The sequence below is a fragment of the Ambystoma mexicanum genome, chromosome 6p, assembly GCF_040938575.1.
Source record: "Ambystoma mexicanum isolate Mex_15411 chromosome 6p, UKY_AmexF1_1, whole genome shotgun sequence".
Classification (NCBI taxonomy): Eukaryota; Metazoa; Chordata; class Amphibia; order Caudata; family Ambystomatidae; genus Ambystoma; species Ambystoma mexicanum.
In genome coordinates this window covers 1,413,337,268-1,413,357,098 of record NC_090935.1, presented here as the reverse complement: position 1 = coordinate 1,413,357,098, position 19,831 = coordinate 1,413,337,268, and the positions used below count along the sequence as shown (strand labels likewise).

The window sequence follows — 19,831 nt, the reverse complement described above, 5'->3', positions numbered from 1 at the left end:
TTCCTAAGGAGCTCTGACTTTTGCTACTTAAGAACCTATCCTGGCACTGCCTGTTGGACACTAGACCCTAGTGGCACCCCTTCTCCCGCTGAGAACACTCATGCTCCAAGAATTAAGGAAGGCATAGGGGATTGGGCCTTTTGCCTCGAAAAGAGAATGTTTAAAAGTTACTTACTTGTAAAAGAGTTATTTGATAACTGTAACTCTGAGTGAACAGTCAAAGTTCTTACTTACCTTGATTGTGTGTTGCACTTCTTTCCTTAAACAGTTTTGCCATTCTAACACAAAGTAGATGTAATGGTCTATCGCTCACCTGTGATTTGGGTTTGCCCCTTCCCAAAAGTAATGCTGTTGGTTTCACTTTATTATTCATGTTAGGATAATTGTATTCCCCCAACTGGGTCTTGCTTCCCCTGACTTGCTGTTAGCCTGTCTAGAATAAGTCTGCAAGAGGTTTTACCTACCTAGAACAACCTTGAGTCATTTATATAGAGTAACATTGGGTTTTGTTTTCCCTGGTCTTTGTTAAACGGGCACAAAAAGAGTATTGGGTTTATACCTGCCCCAAGTTGCTGATAGATCCTTGAAAAAGAATATATGGTTTTACTTACCTTGAGTTAGCTGTGTGCCATCCTAAAATAAGTTACATAAGTTACTGCTTATCTAAATCTGTGTTTCACTGATCTCAAAAGCACCTGTAATTGAATATTACATCCTTAGGTTTTACTCACCTAGTATAACTGTGTTATCACAAAGGTAGTTGTAGGTTTTTACTGTACCTAGAATAAGTGTTCCACTATTCACAAAACATATTTTGTCCAGTTAACAATGTAATCTGAAAGTAACCATTGGGCTTTACTCCCCAAGAATAAGTGTGACCTATACTGAATGGGTTTGAAAAGTGTTCACTTCCCTAGAACTACTGTTGGGTGTTCCAAATAAAGGGGTTTATGCTATGGTGTGTGTACCTTCAAGCATAGTGCTGTTTTCATAATTGTCATTACATATAATGTAATAGTACTAATTTCCCCCAGGATTTATATGGGCCTACTCGTATTTAAACCATTTATTTTTACAATACATAGTGTTTCAGTGTTTCTTTGTACCATTTGTATTTCATTTTCATTTGTACTGACTCTACAGCCCTCTCTCCTTCCTAAGATTAGGCTGGCTGCTTTGTCTACTCTACTATGAACTCAGGTGGTACAGCCTTATACGAAGAGTGGAGTTTTGTACTGTCTCAGTTGAATGGTTTTACTAAGCCCTTAGTTGGACTTCAGAAATGTTGTCCTAACAGTGCGTCCGAATCCTGGGTTAAACCCTGCAATCTTCCTTTCAGGGCTACTTCTCTGGTGCCTCTTAGCCTGAAGTAGTATTTTTGTTTTTGAGGCACAGAGACTGCTCTTTCACCTTCCACACACGGCTCAATCTTGCGCTCCAGCCAACATGTACACTGGCTCCAAAACCATTGCTTCCCGCCCTCACTTACTTCGTCTCATGCTTGTGTTTTTCATTACTCCAACCCCACATTTGCCCTCTTTGCATGTAATCTGGTAGTATGCACCACTACCCATTACATCATTGTGTACAACTCGGTCTACTCTCTCTGGTGCTTGTTTCATACCATTTCTGTCACCCATTGCAAGCTCCACTGCCACATCTTAAGTCCTAATGTAAGCAATTGTTTCTTTACCATCAGTTACTGATGGCCTGCTTTATTTACATTTTGACTCCATACTGTTTGTGAAACTCGCACATGGATGATGGTGCCAAATTAATGTCAATAAGCTAATAGCTGGATGCTACCTAAAATGTGCCTGGAATCTGTTTACTCCATAAAGTGCTATATTGTTGCCCTCATTTAATCCTAGTGTAAATGTATCTCTACGTTCTGGTGGGCATATTGATGAGTGCCCTAATGATTTGAGATGAAGGGCGTATGTCTGCTTGTTCCTTAGCCTCTGGCACCCTCGGTTGGTGCCACAATTGTATCCTTAGCCATTAGATGGCAAAGCATGCCCTTTTAAATCCAGATGGAGCAGTGACTGCTGTTTTGTAGAGATCCCAGATTCACTTCTGAATAATGTAAATCTGTTTCATCCACTAGTTGATGGGGGTCGTACTGTGGGATGGTCTCCTGTTTTAATGGGTATGGAGTTCAGAACTCAACTCTAAGCATTGTATATTGTCCCATTTTTGTTACAGGTCTGTTTTCTATCGTTCATACAAGGAGTCGGAATCCAAGAAAGGATTTGATCAGGAGGAGGTTTTTGAGAAACCACAGCGGGAAACGTGTCAGGGTAAGCTTTTCTCAGAAGGGAAATGTTGTATTGTAAGTCTTGTTTTGTCACTGGCCAGGAGTGATTGCTATTAGAATGTTGATGCATGAATGATGAGCAGCTCAGGAGAATGTTGAGTGGGTCTGTGTGTTAATGTTCCGTGAGTGTCAGTTGGGGGCCTGAGCTGCATGTGATAGGCTGGCCGGTGGATCTGCTCCTTCCATCGGTCTTGTAAACCACCTATCCCTGTTCCTGTCCCATCTGATGTACCCCTGTATAAACTCAAGAGAAACTGGTTCATATACATATGCATCTATGTATAATAAAGTTCCACCTGGACTAAACCAATGGCTCAACAGCTGGTCTGTGTTCGAGTGCTGAGCCCAATTTAAATGGGAACATTGAGAATTTATAACGGGAAGCTTTTCTGTTTTAGCATTTAGTAAGGTAGTGTTTTTTTTTGTGTGTAATTCTTAGTCTGGCTGTGTTGCCAATACGCTGTGATCCAACCTGATTTACAAAGTTAGTGATGAAATCTGAACTTCTGTCTTTTTAACAAACTTTTGTTTCCTTCCATTTTAAAAGTGGCTTTTGAATTTGTTGTGAGTAAGTGACATGTTCATCACATTTTAGGCATGCGCCATGCAATCTATGAAAAACTGGATGATGATGGTTTGATTGCACCTGGTGTGCGAGTGTCTGGCGATGACGTCATAATTGGCAAGACGGTTACATTGCCCGAAAATGAAGATGAATTGGAAAGCACTAACCGGCGTTATACAAAGCGAGACTGCAGCACCTTCCTCAGAACAAGTGAAACTGGCATTGTTGACCAGGTCATGGTGACCCTCAATCAGGAAGGATACAAGTTCTGCAAGATTCGGGTAAGGTGAAATCTGATCTGTTTTAAAATGGGTGTTCTACGGTTGTCTGATATTAATAATACTGATTTTCCTTCTTTTAGGTACGCTCTGTTAGAATCCCTCAAATTGGAGATAAATTTGCTAGTCGACATGGCCAAAAGGGTACATGTGGTATCCAGTATAGACAAGAGGTAAGAGTGAGTTTGTTTTTGAAAGACTGGGAGAACAAAATGCAAGCATGTGTTGTTGTTAACAGATGTAGGACCTACTTGAGGTTTTTACTGAGATTGGTCGAATTTTTACTTTTTACTTTTTAAGTCAGCTGCTGCAGGGAAACATAGGTCGATTTGTTGAGCAGGTTCATAAATATGACCATGTTGAAAAATTGAGTAGAAAAGGTATGAAATAGTAAGATAATACCACTAGATGCTGAGCCTTGGTATGGCCCCTGAACTCTGGGGTGTGTTGAATTCCTTATAATACCCCTCTGTTTTTCTGATGGTTTTTTTCTGCTTCCTGGCCTATTATAAAGCTGTAAAGTTTCTATCATTTTCTTTACTTCCATCTGTCTGCACTAATATTGGAATTTTTCTTCCATTTTTCTCCTTTTTTTAAAAATAAAATTTGATTCATCATTCCCCTTAATTTTCTTTCTCTGAATCATACTTTAAGGGATTTATTTTCTCTTTCTGCTTGATTCAGCATTTCCCCATTTTCAACTTTGTTTTCTGTTTTTTCCAACAAGTATCTTGGCCCTTCCTTAAACTGCTCTTGTGAAACAAACGGGACTCGCCAACCAGCACTGCATTCCTGCTTTGGCAGCAGTAATTACAATGCAACATCTGTCATTTTTCTATGTGTAGAGAAATGTACCCTCCCCTGTATATTGTTAGACTTGGGTTATTCTGTGTCATAGGAAAGCACAAGGCTACAGCACAATTTCTATGGGCATTGTTAGGGTACATTTTCATTTTTATGCACAAACCTTTCCATATTTGAGTCCCAAGGATGTTTTTGCTGGAGTTTACGCTGGACTTGTTGTTGGGTAACGTTTTATTATTTGTGATTAATCTTCCTGACCTGTGTCAACCCCAGCACTTTTTGCTTGGACTTGATTATTACCTTGTCCCTAAGTGAAGAGGAATCTTCCCCCCCTCCCACCTAATCTTTTACTTTTTATGGGTGGCCTATTTATGTCCCTTCATAGTGTATGGTTGGAGTTATAGTTTCCTATAAATTTTGACCTTGGGCTAGGTTGCCCCTTTGGGCTTCCCTGTTAATTACTCTTCCCTGTTAATTACTCTTCCCTGTTAATTACTCTTTAATGTACGTGGGTGAACTACCGTACCCAAGGGGTAAAGAGGGATTTTCATCCCCTTAACATTGTATATAGTGAGCCAGCACACCCCACCTTGTGGATTGCTGGCAGGATACAATATGTTCCCTTGCTTACTTACCTGTAGCATTTTTGTTACAATTGCACATTTAATGGAATGGCTGGTGGCAGTGTGTTAGGCAAGATTGTATGCAGTTCTCTTTGGGTGCACTACAATAACCTTGACCTCCTGCCAATAGGGATCCGACCTTTGGTATGAGTCTGAACTGCACAGGTTGGTAGTGTGGTCGAGCAGCCAGGCTTCTCAAGAGGTGTCAATGTGAGCAAAAGTGTACAAGTTAATTGGAATAGTGTTTTCCCCCCCGCTCCTAAAAAGTAAGAAATGTTGGTATTGTATTTGGTTATTTATATAGCGCTCTTACCCATTTTTATGGCCTCAATTGGCTTTGTGGTTGGAACGCCCTCTGTGACCATAGTCCATGTGCTGGAGGTTCTAACCAATTTAGATAAGATGCATGTGTGCATTTTCGTCGGTCTAGGTCTTAAGTGGCTGGCTAGGCTCGACTAAGCAGCCCAAAAAGGTCAAGCACGCAGGTGGGCGCTGTTGGTGGTTTGCGATAGTGCTATTGTTGCAAAGGGTTGATGTGTGGCCAGCTATACGGGATTTCTTTCGTTGGTAGTAGCTGTATGCTAGTGGCAGAGGCGTTTAGGTACGTCAGGTGTTTGTGTGGGTGGCTTTATGCTCTGTTAGACCGGATGAGCTGCATTCCACGGTGCATGGATGCTTGGCCGTGCCTGCGGCCTGTGTCCCGACGTGGTGTATGGTATCCGTACCGTAGGCTTTTGATGTTTTTCAGCTGCAGCAATCTTTGTCCAGTGCGGGTGGCCTGGTCCCATTATTCGTAGTCTCTCTGGTGCAAGAGTCTAAGCGGTGAGGGCCATTGAGTTTATTGCTGTGTGCCACAGCGAAAGCTGCTGGTTTCCCTGGTGTATGTGTTGGGTAAGAAGGATGTTCATTGAGCGATAGTTTGCCTACACTAGGTTTTGCAGAGTGGTTCACAGTGGGATTAGGGTCCTTAGAGTTATGGGATCCCAGCTGGGTTGCCAGTAGCTCTAAGCTCCACGGGGTGGCAGGCAGTAATCAATCCGTACTTAGGTTCGCGATTTCTGGCAGTTGGAGTGTCCTAGGCTTCACTGCATGGTGGACGTGAGAATTTCACAGTTTAAACTAGAGATTCCTAGATAGCTGCTGAGACATATGTTTTGTAGAATGGCAGATACAAACTCAGTCATGTTTGGGACGCCTAAATAACAGCGCAATTCACCTACATATTCCTACGCAGCGGGAGAGGCCTATGTTTCAGAAACTGGCAGATACGAACACACCAGCACCTGAGAAACTTGGACTGTGGGAGAGAGGCCTATGATTAACAAAGTGGCAGGTCTAATAGAAGTTATGTTGGGGGGGGGTACACTTAGGTTTGAGAGTCCTGTATGGTGGGGGAGAGGCCTAGGTTTCACAGAACGGCATATATGAATACACTCGTATTTGTGACTCCTAGATAGTGGGAGAGAGGGCTAAGATTCACAAAATGGAGGTTATAGATGCAAATGTAGGTGTGTGGCAATATCTCATACCTTATCCGTTGGTGAAGGTTGACGGCAGTCTGTTCCTTGTTGCACGCATCTGGGTGTTGCAGCCGGTTGATCGTGGGTGGAATGCCATTGCAACCACCGCGTTGAATGCAAGTTGCAGCAGGAAGGTGTTTGCTTCTGTTAGAGGTGCGGTAGGAGTTTGCCACTGCTCCTTGGGATTCACGTGGCTAGCACTGATGGTCCATTCCCTTGATTTCAGTGTGGAGATGCAGCTATGTGATGGGGCAAGTGGGTCTGTAAAATCAAGCAAATATCGAGGCTTGGTACCACCAAAAATTAGATCCGCCAGTCGCAAAGTCAAAGATTTATTCTGTACAGATTCAAATATCAAGGCAGATAGCCATCTAGTTCACAGTACCTCGCAGTGTGTACCAGAAACACTGAGGGGAGTCAGTGCTGGTCATCACAAAACATGCAGTATTTATACACAGTCCTGGTCAAGGCTCAGCCCATCTCCAAACTAATAGGTTACAAATTTGGGTTTGTGCCCAGTTCACATGGCAAATAGAACAATATTGTCTTTACATACTTCAAGTGTTTTCCAGTCTTCAAAATACAATGGTTACAACTTTGTTGTGTCTGGTCATGTTGATTCTCCAGTTTAGGCTGATCCTAGTTTCAAGAAACACATTCAATAGCTTAAGGTACACAGTTCTAGTTTGTCTAACATTCAGTTCTTATGTTTCAATATGGCTGAGGCTATTGATACAGAAAACACATTAAATTGGAGTTCACTTTAGCTTCAAACTTCCTTAAACATACTGACAAACTTTGTTGCCATCAGCTGTGTGGATCTTTAAGGGTCGTGCTGGAAACTGCCACCTGCAAGGTGTTTTTAAGGTGCAGGGGCATTGGGGCAAGTGGGCTTACCTGTGGACTTCATGTCTCAAAATCTAGTACTGTTTTATCATTGCTTAACTGAGTGTAAAAGCTTACCAGTAGGGTTTGCCTACCTTGAACTACACTGTGTCTTAAAGTGTAACATTAGGTTTTGCTTTCCCTGGTCTGCTTTGTACAGATTCTAAAACGGGCTTAAGGTTTAAACCTACCTTTTTAAGTAGCTAGAGGCTTCTTCAAAAAGTATGTCTTCTCCAGCATGGGGTCTGGCATGGATTCACATGCTCATAAATATTCCCCGTTGTCAGGCCGTGAATCCTTGGTAAAAGAAATCGGTTTCACTTTCGCTTATAAACTTTCTCCTATAAACCAATCGCTGAGCTCTGGGTCATACTGCCCCCAGCCAATGACTGCCCTCTCCCTAAGCCCCTCCTCTAGCGGCCGTCTTCAGATTTTTACCACATGTCCAAGTGTTGGGAGTCCTTGTGTTTCACTCTTGGAGCTTTCTGCATTTTTTCATGCTTTTTATGCTAGAAAAATCATATTTTTGTTCGTTCGGGTCTGTGTGCTATACCGTTTCTTCCTCCGACTAACGGGGGATCTGTTTTTTGGCATCTTTCATTGCCCCTCAAGGGTGGAATCATCGAGTTTTTCTTCAGTTTCAGAAGGCCGTCTGGCCTAGACCGCATTCCGGATCATGTCGGAGAAGGACAGGGGGGGTCCCCTCTCTGCAACTTCTGCAGTTTGCAGAATGTGTTCGTGGAGGACCAGCATTCCCAATGCCTTTGTCTTCACCCGACGCACAAGGAGGAAGATTGCAAGACCTGCTGTGGCTTTACCAAGCGCACAATGGATCGGCACAGCAGGCTGGCGGCGTGGCTCATATCAAAGACCCCTGCCCCGTGTGGTTTACAGGGGCATGCCTGCTCTGGTTCCAGCCAGAGCTGGCTTCTAAGTCCTTTGAGGGCACTCGATCCTCGGGGGTCCTAGACAAAGCCAAGCACCGCGAGTCTGGTTCTGTCGGGGTCGTTGCACAAGTGGGTCCTGCGACGGCCAGGACGCGCTCCTCTCCAGCGGCTTCAATCTCCAGCCATCAGTCTAGCTCTTTGTTGAAGAGAAAGTCAGCTACCCCGGGGAAGCATCCAGGAGAAACCGGAGAAGGCCAAACAGCAGAAAAAGATGGCCGACCTGCCTGTGAAGGTGTGGTGGGGTACCCGGGTGATACAGGCTAAATCATCTGCATCGATCGAGCTGGTGGCGGCCGCCCTTTTCGAAGGCGAAAGTGGTTGACCCGGTCCAGGTTGCCCTGGAGGCAGCCAGAGGGTCTCTTCCAGATGGGAGGCTTCGGCTAAACCAGCGGAAAGGACCAAACCAGCGGAAAGGACCCCAGAGAAGAGGATGCCGTCCCTTAGCCTGAGGCCGACCCCTTAGGACCCAAAAAGGGGGGGCTAAGGGGGGGATTCCCCCCCCCCGGCGCTCTCTTGTATTTTGATGTGTATTTTACTCTTGTGTTCTTTGATTATGGAGTTTTAGACAACTCCATAGGCATAATCTTTTCATGTGTCTCCCACAGCACCCTGAGTGCAGTGACACAGGGAAACCTTTTAGGCTCTCCCAAGGTTTAAACCCACCTTCGAAGGGATTGTGTCCTCCGACGTATTCCTCATCTTAGATATCTCCTTCCAGCTCTGCTGGCCTCGGAAATTTTTTTCTCTAGAGGGCGCTGCGCGTCGATGTCCTCAGAGTCGATGTCCCTCGACAGCCGCCGTGTCGACGTCATCCTGCCTATAAAGGCCGCGCGCAGCGTCCGTTGCTCAGTTCTGTTTTTCCACGCTTACTCAGTGCCTCGGAATACCGTTGCTCAGTTCTTGTCAGATTAAACCTATTTACCTCGAGTTATTCGATCCGTACTCGATGGCTTCCTCGTCGGAACCGACAACTCCTCGATCCGGCTTCAAAAAATGCCGAGATTGTGGAAAAAAGATGTCACTGACTGACCCTCACAGAGTTTGTCTGTGGTGTTTGGGAGCTGAACACCATTGTTCGGAGTGCGAGGACTGTATGTCCATGACAGCTAAGGCCCTGAAGGAGCGTAGGGGGAAGCTGGAGAAAGGTAAGACTTTTAAAGCTTCTTCTTCGTCGATGAAGTCGAGACATTCGTCTCCTCGTCACCAATTCGCGCTCCAGGTCTTGGAGTGGGTCCCATCACTCCTCGAGATCGAAGCACTCGAAGAGGAGACGTCGAAGATCTCCTTCTCCGTCTTCCTCTTCCTCTGTTTCGCCAAAAAGAATCCCTTGCCCCACGAAACATAGTTCCCGGGCTGAATGGGAGGAATTCCGCAAAAATATGATGAGCGTCTTCGAGAAAGCGGCCTCGACCCCCTCGAAGACTGCCGAGAGCGATGCTCTGGTCGAAAGACCCAAAGGTCAAAAACGCCGTGAGTCGCAGTACCCGGCGAAGGAAACCTCTCGAGCGCGTCTCGAACCCTCGAGTAGGACTTTGACCTCCAAACCTTCCTCGAAGGTGCCGTCGACGAGGGTTCCGTCGACGCCGAGGTCGGTGTCTTCGACGCCGTTGTCGAAGGGACCTTCGACACACGGGTCTGTCGACTCGACGCCAGCTTCGACACCGGCGTCAACGCCAAGAAAAGTCACGGTCACGACACACCCAGTGACTATCTCCAGGTCCTCGATGACGATGGCTTCGAGATTGTCGAGTAGAATCCCAATTCTGTCGAGGTCATCGAGGCCTCCGCCTTTGTTTTCGACGCCACGCTCGAAGCCTTCGGCGTCGACGACAACGATGTTTTCGAGGCCGATAAGGACAAGTTCGGCACCCTCTGCCTTGGAAATGGGATTTACACCCTTTATGAGTTCAGAACAATTGAGAACTATGTCCTCAATTTTGGAAGAGGGTGAATTGTCTGAACAGGAAGACCCATTTGAGTTGCAGGGACCTGTAACCCCAATTAGAGAGGAATTTTCCTCTGAAGAACGCAGGTTAAAGGATCTTCATGATTCCTTACATGAGGCAAGTGGGTTAGACACTTCCCCTGAGGTGGAGTTTGCTAGGCCAGACCCGGGGGAGCATGCTGAAACCCCCTATAGAGCCTTAATGGCCAGGATCACAGTTTATGGGGTGGTCTGCACATTCACAATCTTTCCAACAAGATGACCTCACGGATATTCTTGATAAAGGCCCACAGGAGGATCCTGTGGTGCCTTTCCATAAAGCTCTTCAGAGGAAGATTATGACGAACTGGGAAACCCCAGAAGTCGTCCCGGCAGTAAATAAAAAACTGTCTACAAAATACAGGGTATCCTCTACAGACCCGGAGTTTTTGTCAAAACACCCATCCCCAGAAAGTTTGGTGGTACAGGCAGCATCTTCTACCGATGTCAAGACGGCTTATCCTACCGTCCCACATGACAGGGACGATAAAAAATATGATGCTATGGCAAAGAAAGTTTTTTTCGGCATGTACCATGGCGTTAAAATCTGTGAATGCTACTTGCACCCTTGCTAGATTCAGCCATACACTTTGGGAGTGTGCTTCTACAGCGGCTGACTGCATCCCGGAGGGAGAAGAAAGGGAGGCGTTCCTGAATATCATACAGGACGGTAAAGACGCTATGTGCGAATCCCTCCAGACGGGCATTGATTCGGCTGACAGTATCAGCAGAGCAATGGCGGCAAGTACAACAACCAGGAGATTTGCTTGGTTGAGAAAGTCTGGTTTTGCCCCAGATGTGCAAGCCAGGCTCTTGAACATGCCATTCGATGGCTCTTCTTTGTTTGGGAAAAAGGCGGATGACAGTTAAGAAAAACTGCAAACGTCAAAAGCAGCAGCAAAATCCCTAGGCGCTGCAATCCGTCAGACACCTTTTCGTCCCACAGGAACCTCTGTGAGAGGCAAGTCCTTTCGCTTCTACTCCGCATTCGGAAGAGGTAGAGGACGACCGGCTCAAAGGGGACAAAGAAGAACTACACGAGGTGGACGGGGTAGATATTCAAAGGCCGCAGCAACAGCAGGTGCCTCTTTACCATCGGCATCTGCATCAGCCGCCCCAAAACCACTCTGAGGACTTCCCTCACAGGACACCTGTAGGAGGCAGGTTGACTCAACATCTGGCGGAATGGCAGGCTATCATGTCAGATGCTTGGGCATTAGAAACAGTTGCCCAAGGTTACTGCCTGCCTCTCCTACGCATACCTCAGTCATCCACCGGGGATCAGCTCTCAGAAAGCTCCAGATCCGCTCCTCTTGCAGGAAATTTTGGACCTGCTAGAGAAAGGTGCCATAGAACTGGTACCTGTAGCGGAGAGGAACAAGGGCTGGTACTCCCCTTACTTTCTCATTCCAAAGAAAGACGGAGGACTGAGACCCATCTTGGACTTGCGAGAATTGAACAAATTCCTCAGAAAAGACAAATTCAACATGGTCACTCTTTCTAAGATCCTCCAGGCCCTTCAGTTCCAGGACTGGTTGGTATCTCTGGACCTTCAGGACGCCTATTTCCATGTGCCTATCCATCTCAAACACAGGAAATACCTGAGGTTCGCAATTGACAACTCTCACTATCAATTTCGAGTGCTGCCATTTGGGCTGACCTCCGCCCCGAGGGTCTTCACCAAGTTAATGTCGGTAGTGGCGGCAAGTCTAAGGAGGGAAGGGATTCATGTCTACCCCTACCTGGACGATTGGTTGATCAGGGCTGTCTCTTCGGAACAAGCTCAGATCCAACTAAATCATGTGTGCCACTCCCTTCACAGACTGGGCTTCTCCCTCAATTTAAAGAAGTCACAAATAATACCATCGCAGAGACTCCAGTTCATAGGGGCGATCCTGGACACTTCCCTGGGAAAAGCTTCGCCACCAGAGGTGAGGGCTCAAGATATTCTACAGATGGTTACCAAGTTTCAAAATGCCCAACGTCTCCCAGCCTTCGACTTTTTGATGTTGCTAGGCCTCATGGCATCCTGCATTTTCCTAGTGCCAGAGGCTCGCCTGAGAATGAGATCCCTCCAGTGGGCGCTGAGGACTCAGTGGTCACAATTCTCAGGGAGAATGACAGATCTTCTTCAGGTTCCCGACAGGGTGGCTCGAGACCTTCAGTGGTGGGCCTGTCAGGAGAATATTCTGAAAGGAGAACATTTTTGGCAACCCTGGCCGGAGATCACAGTAGTCACGGATGCCTCACTCACGGGGTGGGGGAGCCCACGCCAACGACTTGACCATCAGCGGTCGTTGGTCTCCATCGGAGTCCAGACTACATATCAACCTGTTAGAGCTGAGAGCCATCAGACTTGCGCTGAAGGCGTTCCTGCCAGCTGTACAAGGGGAAAAACGTCCTGATAATGACGGACAACACGGTGGCCATGCATTACCTCAACAAAAGAGGAGGCGTAGGATCACTACCCCTGTGCAGAGAGGCGATGCAGCTCTGGTTTTGGGCAATCCAAGAAGGAATCTCTCTATCGGCAGTTCACCTAGCCGGAGAGAAGAACTTGACAGCGGACGCTCTGAGCAGGCAGAGCAGTCTCCCACAAGTGGGAACTAGCTCAGGAAGTCCTTCAAGAGATCTTCGCCCTTTGGGGAACCCCTCAGGTGGATCTGTTCGCCACCAGCGTCAACAGGAAATGCGATCTGTTCTGCTCAAGGGAATTTCCCCCGAGAGGAGCTCTGGGAGACGCGTTCATAGTGGTCTGGGAGTTTCCGCTTCTGTACGCGTTCCCACTGGTCCCTGTCGTTTCTCAAATGATCAGGAGGTTGAGAAGATTCCGGAGAACCATGATCCTAATTGCCCCGGATTGGGCCAGGAGAACGTGGTACCCAGACCTTCTAGACTTGTCCATCTGCCCTCCAATTTGACTTCCACTCAGAGAGCACCTACTCTCACAGAAGGGAGGTCAGGTTCTCCATCCAGACATCAAAACCCTCAACCTTGGCTTCTGAAAGGTTGAGGTACAAGGATTGGGACCTCCCTGATGATGTTATGGAGGTGTTGCTTTCGGCAAGGAGGCCAGCAACAAAGTCTTTATACCGCTGCCGTTGGAACAGATTTTGCAGCTGGTGTAGAGAACATAATATTGACCCTTTTTCATGTGGTACACCAATGGTTTTGTCCTTCCTTCTATATTTGGCGAATTCAGGCCTTCAAGTTGGCACCATTAAGGGCTATCTCAAAGCGCTATCCATCTTTAAGCGCACTGCGGAAGAACCATCCTATTTCAAATTACCCTTGGTAATACAGTTTCTAAAGGGGTTAACCAATGTTTATCCCCCAAGACCATTCCAAGTTCCCCTATGGGATTTAAACTTGGTACTAACTTTCCTGATGGGCACACCTTTCGAACCACTCCATTCTTGTTCGTTAAGATTCCTTACCCTTAAAACTGTTTTATTAATAGCACTTACATCTGCTAGAAGGGTGAGCGAATTACAAGCTCTTTCTTGTAAACCCCCTCACCCAATATTTCACAAAGACAAAGTTGTCCTGCAAGTGAAGCCTAATTTCCTCCCAAAGGTGGTTTCTGAATTCCATATCACTCAGAAGATTACCCTACCATCTTTCTATCCTCCTCCTCACCCGGGGAAAGAGGAAGAGAGGTTACACAGGCTAGACCCTAGGAGGGCTTTAAGTTTTTACATCAGTAGACTAGCCGGGATAAGACAGGCAGACCAGCTGTTTGTAGGTTACGCAGGTCACAAGCTGGGGTTACCAATAACTAAGCAGACCATTTCCAGATGATCATTCTAGCCATTCTGGAATGTTATAAACTGGCAGGGAAAGAGCCCCCTCAAAACCTTAGGGCTCATTCGACCAGAGGTATTGCAGCTTCATCGGCCCTCAAAAGAGGGGTGCCGGTTAAAGACATCTGTGCGGCCGCTACATGGTCGTCTGTCCATACCTTTACACGTTTTTACAATTTGGATTTCTCCTCCAGTCAAGAGACTAGGTTTGGAAGGGCTGTACTGCATTCTATTCATCAATAGAAGACAGCGTGAAGTCAGTACTCCCTCCTCCAATAATAGAATACTGCTATGGGAGCCTATCTAAGATGAGGAATACGTCGGAGGACACAATCCCTTCGAAGAACAAGTTACTTCTTACCTTGTAACGTTCTTTCGACGGGATGTTCCGACGTATTCCTCATCGGCCCTCCCATCCATCCCCGCAGTTCTACTTCCCGTGTTGTTGCAGCTTACGCTCCTTCAGGGTGATTAGTATAGTCCAGAAAGTATTATTGTGGGCTACAAAACGGAACTGAGCAACGGACGCTGCGCGTGGCCTTTATAGGCAGGATGACGTCGATACGGCGGCTGTCGAGGGACATCGACTCGGAGGACGTCGACGCGCAGCGCCCTCTAGAGAAAATATTTTCCGAGGCCAGCAGAGCTGGAAGGAGATAGCTAAGATGAGGAATACGTCGGAGGAACATCCAGTCGAAAGAATGTTACAAGGTAAGAAGTAACTTGTTCTCCTATGGGATAAACTACTGTTTCCCAGAGAAAGTAAAGTGAACATGACTTTACTAGTCTTTTCAAATTCCTAGACCCAGCACACGCTATCTTACAGTAGAGTGCTGGAGGGGTTACCTAGTATCCCTTTGTCTAGAAACTCATGTTGCAGTCAAATGCTACTCTTTCCTTTCAAAATGGCTGGTGGCAGTGGTTTAACAACAAACTTCCATGATTTTTCCTGACCGCGAACACCAGTAGCTAAAAATCTCGGGAGCCATGTTTTTCAAGATGGCGTCTGAGCCCCCTTTTTAAACCGGTCCCGGTCTTCTTTTTTCACCATTTCTTTTTAGAAAGTTCCTTCTAGAGTTTCTCTGCGCGCCAAACAAGGTTTGGTCCCTTTGTTCCTATGCCTATGGCCCAGGACTGAAGACCGCCTCTGGTGCCTGAGTGTCTGGGGTGGGCAGGAAGTGAGGGAGGTTCCTGAAACTCCCTGTGCTTAGTCTCCTAGGTGATCCAAATACACTGTGGCGTGATTGGCTGGCTGGCTGGCTGACTGGCAAGGACAGCCACCCTGCTGGGTGAGTGACAGCTAGACTGGAATGAATGGGAGAGAACTGAATAAAAGGCAAGTCTTTTGACTTGGAAGGCAGAGTCGACCACTGGACGAAGGAACCAAAGAGCTTGAAGAGGACACCTACTGCAACCCCTGGCCCCGTTGGTTTGTCCGGTGAAGCCCTGCTGCAGTGACTACTTGCCAAGTTTGCATCGACCGAGAAGCCCTGCAAGGACAACTTGTCCCTTTGAGTTGGTGGGACCAATCAACTCCCAAGTAAGCCACCTGGACACCCATCTCGGAGCTGGTCGAGTGCGGGACCGCAGAAGTGACGAAAGCCCACCTTGACAGCCAGGAACCACGCTTACTGCTATTTGCTGTACCGCAAGGAGCTGAAACGCGAAACAGCCACTGAAAGTAAAGTGTTGCAGGTTGCCAGTTTTGGCAGTGCAGTGCGGGAGTCCCCCGACGTCGTCCTTGTGCCCACGACTTAGGCCCAGGAACAGTGAGACCTGCAGTGCTGCACAGGAACAGAAGTCTTCAGCTGCATCTTTTCTTCTTTACCAAGGTACTGTAAAACAAGTCTAAGAGAACCTACCTCTTACTGTAGAAGTGCTTGTAACTTTCACAAGTCTTATCGGCTTGTGGCCCTACAATTAATTATTTTCTTCAGACTCCTAAGAACTTGTGCAAAAGCTTTTCCATTACTTACCAGAAGTGCTTTATCTTATCCAAGACTACCCATTGACTTTGGCTTAGCCTATTGAATTGAATGACTCTTCTAGTGGAGTCTAAAAGTATTTGCCCTGCTTATGATGATTTGTAATTTTTTGTTCTAATAACCTTTGCCTTTTACCAACTTTTAAGAGTGTTCTGAATGCCAACAGTAAGATATTTATGTCCCCAGCACCCGTGTTAATGAAGTCACCTGTGGGTGTAGGTTGTCTGTGGGCCATCCCAAAAGGGTCTTGTCTGATTCAGAAACTCAGTGTACAGTATTGAAGTATATTTGTGTTACTTTTCTATTGCGCCCTTCTGTAGAATGCTTTATAACTGATGAATTAATAATTGTTTATGCAAGAAACCTTGAGTGTTTATTTGAATACCTGTAACTGAATCTTTGTAACTCCACTACAGCTCACATTTCCTCTCCTGAGATGAGCCTGGCTGCTCAACAGGCTACCAAAACTACCAGCTACTGTAGTACAGGCGTGTACCAAAGGTTGGGTTACCTATACCTGTAGTCATAGTTGCTTGTAGTGTTCCCAGAGGGTACTGCATTCAAACCTCGCCTAACACGGACACTTCCCTGGAGGGCTGGGGAGCCCACACTGGTGTTCTCCATACCAGAGGACTGCGGCTGCCGGAAGAGAAGCTCCACAGCAACATCCTGGAGCTACGGCCAGTTTTTTGGGCCCTAAGGTAATTTCTTCCGTCCCTCAAGGGCAAGGTGGTGAGGGTCTTCACGGACAATACCACAACAATGTTTTACATCCGGAAGCCAGGGGGGGTGGGGTGGGCACCAGGGCCCCAGTGCTCTACAGAGGCGCGGGAGCTGTGGCACTGGGCTGTTGCCCAGGGGATGTTTCTCATTCCTTTTCACCTCGCAGGAGTAAAAAACACTGCTGCTGACTCTCAGCAGGGAGCTGCGAACTTGCCATGGTTGGGAGTTTCGGCAGGATCAAGTGGACAGCCTGTTCCTCAGGTGGGGCAGACCCCAGGTCAATCAATTTGCAAGTGTTAAGAACATCAAGTGCCAGAGGTTTGCCAGCAGGGGGCCACGGGGGACGAGTTATCCTTCCCGTGGGAAGGCCTGTTCCTGTACGCGTCCCCTCCGTTGCTACTAAGTCATCTGTCAACTCAGACTGTCGGTGCAGGATGTTGTCGCACCAGCGTTGCCGAGGCAGATCTGGTACCTGGACCTTCTCAGCATGTGAGCGGCACTTCCAGTCAAACTACCAGTGGTCGCGGATCTGCTTGCCGGGAAAGGAGGCGCAATCCTGCACCATGAACCAGGACCACTGAACCTGAAGGCCTTGCTCCTGCAGCAGGAGTTTGGTGGGTACAAGCTGCTGGCGGACTGCAGGGAGGTGCTTGCCAGGGCCAGGGCATCGTCGACTCTTAAGTGCTACGAGCACAAATGGAAGCGTTTCGCGACTTGGTGTTGGTCGCAGAATATTAATCTTCTAAGGGTCACAATCCCGCCCCCCCAGGTCCTTCCGTACTTGTTGTCGTTGGCTAAGTCGGGGCTGGTGCCCGCTTCCATGAAGGTGCATTTGGCGGCCATCTCCCGCTACACCATGTCTCCGGGACGATCTTTTCTTAGGTCAGTCTAGTGAAGGAATTCATTAAATGACTGTTCCTATCGTTCCCGCCGGTGAATGCGCCTGCCCCGGTGTGGGAACTCAATGTGGTGCTGACTTGGGCTCATGGGGTGGGGGCCCCCTTCGAGTCTATGCATCAAGCTCCTCTCAAGTTCCTTTCTTGGAAGACCACTTTACTCGTGGCCATCATCTCTGCCAGGAGAGTGGGTGAGATCCATGCCCTTTTCTGTAAGCTGCCCTATTTGACCTCCCTCGCTTCCTTCCCAGCCAGACATGCTGGTGCCAGAGGCAGACTTCAATTGTGAATCCTTCCAAATACGAAACGAACAAAGGGACCAAACCTGGTTTGGCGTGCAGAGTAAATCTCAATAAGGACCTTTCCAACAAGAAATGGCGTAAAAAGACGACCAAGGCCATTTTTGCAAAATGGGCACCGATGGGTGCTTCACTGTAGCTGCAATTGCAGCCCGTGGTAAAAACACACAATTGTAGGAAAAAGTAAACCACTGCCACCAGCCATTAATTGTACAAAGGGTAACATAAAATTGTTACATGATAAACTAGACAAAGGGGATACTAAGTAACCCCTCCAGCACCCTATTGTAAGATAGTGTGTGCTGGGTCTAGAAAGTTCACAAAATGTAAAGTCAATTTCACCAAGAGAAGGTATTTTAAACCTTGGGAAATCTTGGACTTCACTGTGCCACTGCACTGAAGGTGCTTTGTGTCACAATGTAAAGAATGGAGTTTGTCAGACTCAATTCAAAGGAAACTGAGCCCAAATCACTGAAAAATACATGAGATTGGGGAAAAGGTCACACTCTCCAGGTTAGATTTTAAGTCTTAAAGTCCAGCAAAAAGCTGGTGGTCTCTAAGGTAGAAGGGAATTGGCACATTTCTGAGAATTCTCCCTAACACAGGGTTTAAGGTTATAAAGGCAGTTTCTTTGCACAGCAAGGCTATTTAAGTGCAAAACACAACTCTAGCTAAATGGCATTTCGGAGTGGCTCAGTCTTGTGAAGCAGCAGAATACGAAAGTTCCTGTGGATACTTTCTAGTCTTTAAGAGGCAGGAAGATAAAACCAACATTGGACACCCTGTTCAAGGACTTGATAAGGGGACACATGCAGCAGCTCTGGTCAGAGTCAAGAGGGGGTTGCCCTTCGACACCTCTATACGCATGGAGTGACTTTTCGTATTAAGGTCAGCAATACCTTTTTCCCCACAGTTTGAAGAAATGTTCGTGGCTGGATTCTCCTTGGATGTGCCAGTGCTGGTTCCAACCTGTGGATTCCTTGGTCTGGAGTCAAAAGGCAGGACAATGGATGGGATCTCTCGGCAGCAATCTCGAGGGAGGACTTCTGGCACAAATTTCGTCAGCTCTTCTGGTCATTCTGCGATTTTATTTTTTCTCGCCTTTTCTGCATCACCAACAAAGGACGCAATACGCCAAGTCATCCTTCCTGGAGTCAGGCGCTCTGCTCATTGAACTTGGATGTGTTGGATTGTGTCTCTGGAGGTTCTCCTGGAGCTCAGAAAAGACTTGGACAGATTTGGCCTTTCCAAGACAATTAATTTCAATTGGGTCTGAGGTCTCCTGGTACTGGGGTTCTGCAGCTCTGGAGAGGCACAGCACCTCAGGAGATGGCTCAGATTAAAGTTAGTCAAAGGAAAGGAGTCCTATTAGAGTTCCTCTGTCACACAGGAAAGGGTCAGGACAGTAGTGGTTGCTTCAGTGTTGCAAAGGATCTGCCGCCGTCTCTGGTAGTCTTTTGGTTGCTTCAGTTTCCAATGGTCGATTTGACTTTCACCTCAGGAGCCTCACCTTTTTATTCTGTTTCAGCACACATTTCTCTGCAATCTGTTAGGTAAGAATTAGTGCAGTCCAACTAGTGTGGGACTACACACGATTTAGATCCTTGGTATTACGGAACTCACCTTTTAATATAGGCCTGTACTACACAAGTTGGTAGTGTGACTGAGCAGCCAGGCTTCTCTTAAGAGTGATAATGTGAGCTGTAGAGCTGTGCCATGAAACCAGTAAATAGAAGTATCCAATTAAACACTTACGTACTTAAAGTTATATCATTATTTGTACACAAATATATTTAAAGCAGTCTTTAAAAAGCAGTAATTGGCTGTAACATTAGACCCAAGGAGATGTCTTGTGTAGTCCCACAACATTTGGACTGCAATAATTCTTACCGAACACTGGTGGCAGGCAATGAGATTGATGAAGGGTGCTTGCAGTGACTACTGGTTATACTTGTGACCAAATAAACCATCCACAATGCTAGCTCCACCAAAAAGAAAGGTAATCTTGTAACTGCAAATAATGCCAGGAATGGATCATTTTAATGAACAGTTCCTTACTGCACTTAAAATTGAACAATTGCAAGATGTACGTAGGACAAGGGGACAGAGTTTAAAGGGTAGAAAAAATGAATTAATTGAAAAGTTGTTAAATCACCAAAACCCTAGGAGTAGGCCCATAACTCCCATTACCAATCTTGATAT

The 19,831-nt window shown here is 46.7% G+C and overlaps 1 protein-coding gene across 2 annotated transcripts in view; it reads left to right on the top strand.

Moving 5' to 3' along the window:
• POLR2B (RNA polymerase II subunit B) overlaps positions 1–19,831 on the top strand; it is a 616,839-nt gene that overhangs the window by 365,461 nt on the left and 231,547 nt on the right. For both annotated transcript variants that reach the window (XM_069626112.1, XM_069626111.1), the window contains 3 exons: positions 2,206–2,300; positions 2,913–3,163; positions 3,244–3,333. In XM_069626112.1, the coding sequence (XP_069482213.1) occupies positions 2,206–2,300; positions 2,913–3,163; positions 3,244–3,333 (436 nt within the window). The remainder of the gene's footprint in view (positions 1–2,205; positions 2,301–2,912; positions 3,164–3,243; positions 3,334–19,831) is intronic.